The sequence below is a fragment of the Oncorhynchus clarkii genome, unplaced genomic scaffold, assembly GCF_045791955.1.
Source record: "Oncorhynchus clarkii lewisi isolate Uvic-CL-2024 unplaced genomic scaffold, UVic_Ocla_1.0 unplaced_contig_7591_pilon_pilon, whole genome shotgun sequence".
NCBI classification, from domain to species: Eukaryota; Metazoa; Chordata; class Actinopteri; order Salmoniformes; family Salmonidae; genus Oncorhynchus; species Oncorhynchus clarkii.
In genome coordinates, this window is record NW_027258414.1 from 8686 (window position 1) to 20282 (window position 11597).

The 11597-nt window shown below is 42.0% G+C and overlaps 1 protein-coding gene across 1 annotated transcript; it reads left to right on the forward strand.

Moving 5' to 3' along the window:
• Positions 1 to 8133: 8133 nt before the first annotated feature.
• Positions 8134 to 11210, forward strand: LOC139396897 (transmembrane protein 196-like). The gene is made up of 4 exons (XM_071143825.1): positions 8134 to 8601; positions 8684 to 8740; positions 10012 to 10266; positions 10911 to 11210. Exons 1-4 carry the CDS (start codon positions 8440 to 8442, stop codon positions 10995 to 10997), a joined length of 561 nt encoding a protein of 186 aa, XP_070999926.1. The 5' UTR covers positions 8134 to 8439; the 3' UTR covers positions 10998 to 11210.
• Positions 11211 to 11597: the final 387 nt, after the last annotated feature.

Below are 11597 nucleotides of genomic sequence, written 5' to 3' on the forward strand. Positions count from 1 at the left end.
AGTGTCAATATTTTGTGTGGCCACCATCATTTTCCAGCACTGTCTTAACCCTCTTGGGCCTGGAGTTCACCAGAGCTTCACAGATTGCCACTGGAGTCCTCTTCCACTCCTCCATGACGACATCACTGAGCTGGTGGATGTTAGAGACCTTGCACTCCTCCACCTTCCATTTGAGGATGTCCCACAGATGCTCAATAGGGTTTAGGTCTGGAGACATGCTTGGCCAGTGCATCACCTTTACCCTCAGCTTCTTTAGCAAGGCAGTGGTCGTCTTGGAGGTGTGTTTGGGGTCGTTATCATGTTGGAATACTGCCCTGCGGCCCAGTCTCCGAAGGGAGGGGATCATGCTCTGCTTCAGTGTGTCACAGTACATGTTGGCATTCATGTTTCCCTCAATGAACTGTAGCTCCCCAGTGCCGGCAGCACTCATGCAGCCCCAGACCCTGACACTCCCACCACCAGGCAAGACACACTTGTCTTTGTACTCCTCACCTGGTTGCCGCCACACATGCTTGACACCATCTGAACCAAATAAGTTTATCTTGGTCTCATCAGACCACAGGACATGGTTCCAGTAATCCATGTCCTTAGTCTGCTTGTCTTCAGCAAACTGCAGGCTTTCTTGTGCATCATCTTTAGAATAGGCTTCCTTCTGGGACGACAGCCATGCAGACCAATTTGATGCAGTGTACGGCGTATGGTCTGAGCACTGACAAGCTGACCCCCCCCCCCCCACCCCTTCAACCTCTGCAGCAATGCTGGCAGCACTCATACGTCTATTTCCCAAAGACAACCACTGGATATGACGCTGAGCACGTGCACTCAGCTTCTTTGGTCGACCATGGCGAGGCCTGTTCTGAGTGGAACCTGTCCAGTTAAACCGCTGTATGGTCTTGGCCACCGTGCTGCAGCTCAGTTTCAGGGTCTTGGCAATCGTCTTATAGCCCAGGCCATCTTTATATAGAGCAACAATTATTTTTTTCCGATCCTCAGAGAGTTCTTTGCCATGAGGTGCCATGTTGAACTTCCAGTGACCAGTCAGTATGAGGGAGTGTGAGAGCGATGACACCAAATTTAACACACCTGCTCCCCATTCACACCTGAGACCTTGTAACACTAATGAGTCACATGACACCGGGGAGGGAAAATGGCTAATTGGGCCCAATTTGGACATTTTCACTTAGGGGTGTACTCCCTTTTGTTGCCAGTGGTTTAGACATTAATGGCTGTGTGTTGAGTTATTTTGAGGGGACAGCAAATTTACACTGTTATACAAGCTGTACACTCACTACTTTACATTGTTGCAAAGTGTCATTTCTTCAGTGTTGTCACATGAAAAGATATACTCAAATATTTACAAAAATGTGAGGGGTGTACTCACTTTTGTGATATACTGTATAATATACTGTATGTACCTCCTTCCTAATACATTTACAGTCCTAAAGCAAGAAGATGTTCTGTATAGTTTTAAACAATGTCTGTTACATTATGACTAGTGAAATATCTTGTCATTGAAGTGATTTCTAGTTCATCTGTTGTTGACACCAGAGAGACAATAGTCTTATTCAATATCCTGGTAATATTCCATCCAGATAGTGGACCAGTGACATGTTACTGGACCAGCATCAAGTGTAGATTAATTATGGAGCTGTGACACTTCATTTATACATGGGAAGACGACATCTCACTGGGCAAAACATCAAGTGATTGATGGATAAAACTCTGGGATTAATTGGGCGATCTAATTTCTCCCGCACTGAAATGGAAGTCCGGGCCGATCCCAGATTAGGCTGACCAAGTCAAAACTTTGCCATGCGAGGGCGGAGGCACAAAGAGTGCTGTAAAACACCAGAGTGGAGAATACACTGAAGTCAATTGCCCGCACTGACTGAAACTTTAGATTGATTTATAAAAGGGATTCTGTGACTCTGACCAACGCTTGAATGTGCACTTTAAAAGAGGCAATAGCTGAGATCCTATATTACATTTTAAGCACTATGGGACGGTTTCCCAGACACAGTTTAGGTCCAGTAATGGACTAACAATACATCTCAACAGAGAATCTCCATTGAAAGTTATTTTTTGTCCAGGACTATATAGGCTTAATCGCTGTCTGGGAAAAAGGCCCTACATGGTGGTAAATGTACAGTAACAGTCAACGCCAACCCCTCATTCTGCACTGAGGAAACAAGAAATTGTTACTATGTATTTTCATATACATGTAAAAAGAGGGATGGATATCACTCCTCCAGCTTGCAGGGGCAGTATTCTTTCCTTCTCTGTCAGACTGGTCAGCAGCATGAGAGACAGAGTTCATGTGTCATGTGTTGCTGCCATGCTGTGTTGTTGTCTTAGGTCTCTCTTTATGTAGTGTTTTGGTGTCTTAGGTCTCTCTTTATGTGGTGTTGTGGTGACTTAGCTCTCTCTTTATGTAGTGTTGTGGTGTCTTAGCTCTCTCTTTATGTAGTGTTGTGGTGTCTTAGGTCTCTCTTTATGTAGTGTTGTGGTGTCGTAGGTCTCTCTTTATGTAGTGTTGTGGTGTCTTAGGTCTCTCTTTATGTGGTGTTGTGGTGTCTTAGGTCTCTCTTTATGTAGTGTTGTGGTGTCGTAGGTCTCTTTATGTAGTGTTGTGGTGTCTTAGGTCTCTCTTTATGTAGTGTTGTGGTGTCGTAGGTCTCTCTTTATGTAGTGTTGTGGTGTCTTAGGTCTCTCTTTATGTAGTGTTGTGGTGTCGTAGGTCTCTCTTTATGTAGTGTTGTGGTGTCGTAGGTCTCTCTTTATGTAGTGTTGTGGTGTCGTAGGTCTCTCTTTATGTAGTGTTGTGGTGTCGTAGGTCTCTCTTTATGTAGTGTTGTGGTGTCGTAGGTCTCTCTTTATGTAGTGTTGTGGTGTCTTAGGTCTCTCTTTATGTAGTGTTGTGGTGTCGTAGGTCTCTCTTTATGTAGTGTTGTGGTGTCGTAGGTCTCTCTTTATGTAGTGTTGTGGTGTCGTAGGTCTCTCTTTATGTAGTGTTGTGGTGTCTTAGGTCTCTCTTTATGTAGTGTTGTGGTGTCTTAGGTCTCTCTTTATGTAGTGTTGTGGTGTCGTAGGTCTCTTTATGTAGTGTTGTGGTGTCTTAGGTCTCTCTTTATGTAGTGTTGTGGTGTCGTAGGTATCTCTTTATGTAATGTTGTGGTGTCTTAGGTCTCTTTATGTAGTGTTGTGGTGTCTTAGGTCTCTCTTTATGTAGTGTTGTGGTGTCTTAGCTCTCTCTTTATCAAGTGTTGTGGTGTCTTAGCTCTCTCTTTATGTGGTGTTGTGGTGTCTTAGCTCTCTCTTTATGTAGTGTTGTGGTGTCTTAGGTCTCTCTTTATGTAGTGTTGTGGTGTCTTAGGTCTCTCTTTATCAAGTGTTGTGGTATCTCTTGTTGTGATGTGTGTTTTGTACTACAGTTTTATTTTTTATTCCAGCGCCAGTCCCAGTAGAAAGCCTTTTGTCTCTTGGTAGGCCGGCATTATAAATCAGAATTTGTTCTTAACAGACTTGCCTTGTTTTAAATAAAAGTTCATAAAACATTTTTAAAAAGAATCCCAGCCTTCAGATCAATTAGGTGGCCATTCAATGTGACGTAACCCAAGACAAAGAGGTCCTGTTTTCCGGGCGAGGTTAAAGCACGGGTGAGCAGGCAGTAACACAAGGAGGACACCAAATACAGTCCAGTTATCTGGCTCGTGTCCGACTGTTTCCTAGGAGAAGAGAGCAGGAACATAGAGGAGACATTTAGTGTTTATTCCTCACTATTAACGTTAAAACATTTTCATCATAGGCAGAGCTAGAACCACAGTGTGTGGTTGAACATAATCTACCGTCCTGAGCTTCCAAAGTCATGACAGTTCTCTGATGTGACAGGCTAGAGAGACTACTGTCAGTCTGGATTTCCACCACAGGCCAGGATGTCTGCCTATTTAGTCATTGACATGTCTATACTTCCTGGGACAATTCCTCTGATTCACTTCCTTGTTTCAATAAAGAAACAGGTTGCTCAATTTATTTAAAAAAACAAACAGATTAATCTGTTTAAATAATCAGTTTCCTTTTCAATCAGTTTCCTTCAATCACCAGTCACCACCATAGACAGGGAGATCTGCTTCATAGGAAACACTTTCACCATGTCTCATTTGAATGTGTACAAATGAAAGCCACGTTTACACCGTAATCTTCTGTCATTCAGGAAGTTCAAACAGAATTGATTGACTCAACCCTGCATCTAACGGTCTGGGCCTTTAGAATAACACCATGTAGGTTATTGTTGTACAGTAATAGTTACTTTGTGGTTTCCCTTCACTAGACATGTTGAAGCCAGGAAGGTAGTGTTGCCTGTACCTGGTGAGCTGTTCTCTAAGATGGCGCTGGCTCTGACACTCCACATTACTGGGAGCAGTGTGATGATGGAGGTAATGGCTGTAACATGCACTCACCTCCTCTCTGGGACGGCACAGATCGTCACGTGTGAGATGTCAACATGCCTGGCTATCACTCTCTTAGTATCATATAGGAAGAGACAGTGATATATTGTCTATTTATTTAGGTCTGAGCTTACATGATTAAATATAGTTTCAGTGGCAGGGTTTTCTTTAGTTAAAGTAAACAGGAAGGAAGAGAAGGTCCTGACGGAGGTACGCAGCTTCCCTTTGTGAAGATGAAACGACGCACCTGACATGTTTCATAATCCGAGGTGTCAGGTTACAGTGTGTGAACCTGTTCTACATTTAAATGATGTCATGTCTCAAGCTCAAGAAATGTGTGAAACATGTCTGTCGCGTTCTGTTTTTTAACCGTGCTCATCTGTAACGCAACTTCCTGCACATGTTGAGAGTAGGTTAGAGTTAATAGTCGATTACAGAGTTAATTAAAATATTGTAATGTACCGAGTCGATCCCTAAATCTGTGACAGATCGTCGGTGCCCGTTGAATAAGACACACAGCTAATCCCCATGACCCTGTTTTGATGTTGGCATTACTGTAAATCACCGTCATTCTACTCATTGACGTCACATGATCAACCACATCAGACAGTGTCTCCTCTGCTCGGCCAGTTAAAGATGACGGCCATTTCCAAACACACAGTATGTGTCCCAAATGGCACCCTATTCCCTATATAGTGCACTACTTCTGACCAGGGCCCATAGTAGGGCACTATCTATTGAATAGGGTGCCATTTAGGAGGGACCCACTGTATTAATAGTACAGATAAATAAATAACGGATAAATAAAACCATTTTTTTAAATAGTACAACTGTAGCTTGTATTTTTGAATACTGTTTCTTTTTCAGGAACAAGATAACATGACTAAAGGATGCAGCCTCTTCCACATACAACACTCATACATACATAATACAACACTCATACAACAACATACAACACTTATACATCATACAATAACATACAACACTTATACATCATACAACAACATACAACACTTATACATCATACAATAACATACAACACTTATACATCATACAATAACATACAACATACAACACTCATACAACACTCATACAACACTCATACAATAACATACAACACTTATACATCATACAATAACATACAACACTCATACAACAACATACAACACTTATACGTCATACAATAACATACAACATACAACACTCATACAACACTCATACAACACTCATACAACAACATACAACACTTATACATCATACAATAACATACAACACTTATACATCACACAATAACATACAACATACAACACTCATACAACACTAACATCAACAGCGTTAACATAAACTGTATCTTGTCAAGTGTAAAAAGTAATGCTGCTTGACAAGTTCTTTCTCCTGGTGTCTTCCTTGCACCGACAGTAGAGCAAGAACAGAACAACACACACAGAAACACACAAAACAGGTTGTCTGAGACTGTCAGCACCAAAAACATGGACTGTCTGTGTGAACTGAACACGAACACTGTCTGGAATGTATCTGTTGCCTGCCTACTTATTGTTAACAAGCCAAGGGAGGATTCACCCGAGAGACTTCACCCATAGCAGCGAAACCAGAGGAGCAAAACCCCAAAATGCCCCCAGGCAAAACCAACCTGCAGAAAGAATGGACCAGCACTCTGCCTTTTCAGATTTAGTGAGGCAGCGCATTTTGAGATTAATGAGATATGAGTACTTTTGTTGAGGGAGCCTTTTATACTGTAGCCTTCCCATTCACTGTCACACTCTGTCCCAAATGGCACCCTTTTCCATCTATAGTGCCCTATGGGTCATGGTCAAAAGAAGTGTTCAATTTGGAATGCACACACTGAACATGTGAGTGTTATCTCATTCAGAGAGTAGTGTTATCTCACTCAGAGAGTAGTGTTATCTCATTCAGAGAGTAGTGTTATGTCATTCAGAGAGTAGTGTTATCTCACTCAGAGAGAAGTGTTATCTCATTCAGAGAGTAGTGTTATCTCACTCAGAGAGTAGTGTTATCTCACTCAGAGAGTAGTGTTATCTCATTCAGAGAGTAGTGTTATCCCATTCAGAGAGTAGTGTTAAATGCACACACTGAACATGGAGTGTTATCTCATTCAGAGAGTAGTGTTATCTCATTCAGAGAGTAGTGTTATCTCAGAGAGTAGTGTTATCTCATTCAGAGAGTAGTGTTATCCCATTCAGAGAGTAGTGTTATCCCATTCAGAGAGTAGTGTTATCTCATTCAGAGAGTAGTGTTAAATGCACACACTGATCATGGAGTGTTATCTCATTCAGAGAGTAGTGTTATCTCATTCAGAGAGTAGTGTTATCCGATTCAGAGAGTAGTGTTATCTCGTTCAGAGAGTAGTGTTAAATGCACACACTGATCATGGAGTGTTATCTCATTCAGAGAGTAGTGTTATCTCATTCAGAGAGTAGTGTTATCTCATTCAGAGAGTAGTGTTATCTCTTTCAGAGAGTAGTGTTATCTCATACAGAGAGTAGTGTTATCCCATTCAGAGAGTAGTGTTAAATGCACACACTGATCATGGAGTGTTATCTCATTCAGAGAGTAGGTGTGTAGGGTTTAGCAGTGTGAACATCAATGTCTGCCTCTGTAGACGGAAGTGTTCATGTTATATCGTGGCAGGTGCTAAAAATAGCAAGCCTCTTACTATGTCCGACTGAGTTGTTCTCCAGGGCTTGTAGTAAAGGATCAGGTTGGAAGGGTTTGTCAATTATTATGCAACATTTAAGGATTGGTTTCCTGGACACAGATTATGCTTATTCTTGGATTCAAATATTTTAGTCCAGGTCCAGGCTTAATCCGTGTCTGGGAAACCAGCCCTACATCATGTTACTGGGTCTTATACTACACAGGAAGTAATTCTACTACATATATTTCATAATGCCATATATTTTTTTTAACACTACAGTTTAAATATAATTAAGCAATAAGGCCCGAGGGGGTGTGGTATATGGCCAATATAACACATCTAAGGGCTGTTCTTAAACATGATGCAACGCGGAGGGCCTGGATACAGCCCTTAGCTGTGGTATATTGGCAATATACCACAAACCCCCAAGGTGCCTTAATGCTATTGCTACCAACGTAATTAGAACAGTAAAAATACATGTTTGAGATACCCATGGTATATGGTCTGATTTACCACGGCTTTCAGCCAATCAGCATCCAGGGTCTTGAACCACCCAGTTTATAATATGTAATAATGTGCACAAAATAAATTCAAAAATGGATTCATTCAACTATATACTGTAACATTGGACCATACAAGCTATGGAATTGACAATAACTTTCCTCTTAAAACAAATTACACTAATTTTCTAAATGCAATTATCAAAGATATCGAGTATTATGCATTGTGCATTAGCCTATGCATTATGCATTGATGGGTGTTTAATTTAAGATGACTATTTTTATCTCCTTAGGGGTAATTCATGGGATTCGTTAGTTATATAATCTTACTAGCTAGTTACCTTAAATCACCCTCATGTATATAAACTGCAAACATGAGCGCTATAAGACGTCAAGGAAGTCACGTGAGTCGCGAGCACTGCAGCTGTGGGCAAGAAAAGTTTTGAGAGGGTGGCAACTGGCGAGAATGACGCGTGTCTGTCTTACAGTAGATCAAACACGCATACTAGCAGTCCACAGAGCTGTCCAGAGCAAATCCTGATAAATCCATGTAGTCTATGACAAGATATGATTTAGAATACCTTATAAAGTCTAACAGTGGAGTATTTTTCAGAGGGAACGTGTAAGTAGCCCTTACATGGTGGATCACTTGGTGGTTACTGGATAGAAAACGTTCCCTCGCGCAAAAGTCGACCTGCGTAATTTTGATTAATGGATTAATGCTTTTAGCGCAAAAGTCAATACTCGCTGCTTTTTGGGTGGTTCGAGGGGGTGACCACCACCACCTCTTGAATGACCCGCTGTGAAGGAATGAGTGATGCCGGACAGATGTAACATCTGGAGTCTGGTGGTACTGTCGGTGTTGGAGATGGGACTCGGTGCGTCCAGCATCGCCCTCGGGGTGTTCGGCATCATCCGAGTCCGGTCGGTTCACAAGCTGCAGCTGGGGGATGCCTCTCCTATATGGAGCGGAATTTGTGTAAGTCAAATAATTCAAATTTGCAATATTATTACCTCTATTGTTAATAGGAGGGAGGGTATAACTTCTTATTTCCCCCCAGTTTCTCATCTGTGGACTATGTGGGATGGTGTGTGCAAAGAAGAGGTCAGGATTGATTGTAAGTTGATTTTAATACGACGTATTTAACGTGGGTACACTCTTAGAAAAACAAGTGCTATCTAGCACCTAAAAGGGTTATTTGGTTCCAGGTATAACCCTTTTCCACTGAGAGTTCTACCTGGAACCCAAAATGTTTCTCCTATGAGGACAGCCAAAGCCAAACTTTTTTTCTAAGAGCTTTTTTTCTAAGAGTGTACAGTGCATGCAGTGCATTGTTGGGGCTAGAGCTGGCAAGAAAGGCATTTCACTGTACTTGTGCTTGAAACACACCTAGGGCCAGTGGTGTAAAATACTTAAGTTGAAATACTTTAAAGTACTACTAAAGTCGTTTTTGGGGGTATCTGTATACTTTACTATTTATATTTGTGACTACAGTTATTTCACTACACTCCTAAATAAAACCATGTCATGTTTACTTCTATACATTTCCCCTGACACCCAAAAGTAGTTTTTACATTTTGAATGCTTAGCAGGATAGAAACATTTTCAAATGCATGCACTTATCAAGAGAACATCCCTGGTCACCCCTACTGCCTCTGATCTGGGGGACTCACTAAACAGAGAACATCCCTGGTCATCCCTACTGCCTCTGATCTGGCAGACTCACTAAACACACTTGCTGCATTTACTGTTGATACTTAAGTATATTTAAAACCAAATACTTTTAGACTTTTACTCAAGTAGTATTTTACTGGGTGACGCACTTTTACTTGAGTCATTTTCTAATAAGGTATCTTTACTTTTACTCAAGTATGACAATTGGGTACTTTTTCCACCACTGCCTAGGGCCAGCTGCATAAGGAACATAAGCGGTCACTTGGGACCCCAGGCCGCTAGAGAGCTCAGTCAGGATCTCAACTTACTGTTGACAGTTAACTTTACAGTAGTAGAATACACAAGGTGCAGTTCAACATGTGGTTGTGCATCAGCAGTTTCTCTCTTGTTTTGTCAGTCACTGACAGTCACTCAATTAGCCGTGTCAGCGAAACATTTTTAGATTGGTAAATTAGTCTAGCCAGCCATCTAAACATATAGTAATAATGCCTGAATACCAACCAGGCATGCAGGGCACGTGCTCAGTGGCCCTGACCTGCAGGGGGCCCCCAATTGCTTTGTTAGTCACTCTCACTCAGATATCATTAACATGGCACAAGTCATGGCAAAATGTGTAGAACTGTATGAAATTAACTTTTAAACTGCAAAACTGTCTCTCCACCCCATGGCAAAATGTGTAGAATTGCAAAAAATGTGCTTTAAATCTCTCTTCAGATGATCCTATTTTCAGCCTGCTGTATCTGTGGGTTGATCAGTGGGATCCTAAACTTCCAGTTTGTGCGTGTGGTGGCAAAGCGTCCTGATGCCCTGCCGTCCCTCTACCTGGCCATCATGGTGTTGGCCTGCCTGGGCATCGGAGTGTCCATCCTGTTTACCTGGCTCACCTGTCGTCTGGCCAGCAGTGAACAGCAGAGGATGTACCTGGAGAGAGAGCTGTCCCTGCACCATTCCCATGAGATGAGTGAAAAGGTGAGCTCAGATAAAACATGAACGGAAAACTCAATAATAATATAGAATTGGACAGAGTGAATGGCCTGTCATTTCTGTCACTATGTATTTCTAAAGCAGTGGTTGCCAACTCCGGTCCTCCAGTACCCTCAACTCCGGTCCTCCAGTACCCTCAACTCCGGTCCTCCAGTACCCTCAACGCTACACATTATTATTGTAGCCCAGACAAGAACACCTGATTCAACTTGTCAACTAATCATCAGGCCCTCAATGAGTTGAATCGGGCATGTTTGTCCGGGGCTACAAGAAACGTGTCCTGACGGGGGTACTGGAGGACTGGAGTTGGGAACCACTGTTCTGAAGAGGGATATGAATGCACCACAGGAGGTTGGTGAAACCTTACTTGGGGAGGATGGGCTCATGGTAATGACTGGAGCAGAATGAGTGGAATGTTATCAAATGCATCAAACTCGTGTTTTCCATGTGTTTGATGCCATTGCATCTGCTCTGTTCCAGACATTATTATGAGCCGTCCTCCCCTCGGCAGCCTCCACTGGAGCGAACCTATTTTTAGTCGCTCTGCATAAGACTGTCTGCTAAATAAAATGATAAAAAGTCCTAATTGGGAAGCTCGTATAACCCTGCTGTACTACTGTTTATTCCAGGAGTTGGCTGAGAGATCTGAGAGAGCAGCCAGCATTCCCCAGATCTCCTTCAATGGAAAGTCCTCACCTCCATTGTCATTAGGCTGAAGCCCAGCTGTGTTACTGTATTCAAAGCATCATGGAGACAATGTTGGTTCCATTCAACACCAACGATTACAGGGGACGTGATCTCTTACAATGAACTAATACACAAAGGAATCAACATACGGCAACACTATGAGAAGGCGCTGTGAGATTTGACAATCGGCTTACTAGTGACGATGTAGGCTGAATAATGCACCTGGATAGTCCCCAGACATGGATTTGGGGTACATGGAAACAGCAGGTAGAGGGGACAAAGCTATGGCACATCCAAAGGCTCAAAAAGAACAACTAAACCACTTGAGATTGTCAGTGTTGAGATGGTGAAAGACATAACTGCTTCAGGGTTTGACTGGTCATAGAGATCATGTCATACAGTGGAAGTTGCTTCCAGTACTATTATTTATTTGAATGATTATTTATGTATTTATTATTTAAATATATGTTTGTTTATTCATAAGCATGAAAATATAATAACATCCCATCTGTATTAGGTTTTTACAATTTAGAGCATTATAATGAATTAAAGGTTTAATGATGGTGTTGGATGACGAGTACGACGGATGATGATGAATGATGATGACTACAATGAATGATGACGACTAC

What these genes read in the sequence shown, in the direction of transcription:
- LOC139396897 (XM_071143825.1), top strand. Translation starts at nt 8,440, where the DNA reads ATGCCGGACAGATGTAACATCTGGAGTCTGGTGGTACTGTCGGTGTTG. An exon ending in CTATATGGAGCGGAATTTGT is followed by an intron (nt 8,602 to 8,683) that starts GTAAGTCAAATA and finishes ATTTCCCCCCAG; the next exon opens with TTTCTCATCTGTGGACTATG. An exon ending in AGAAGAGGTCAGGATTGATT is followed by an intron (nt 8,741 to 10,011) that starts GTAAGTTGATTT and finishes ATCTCTCTTCAG; the next exon opens with ATGATCCTATTTTCAGCCTG.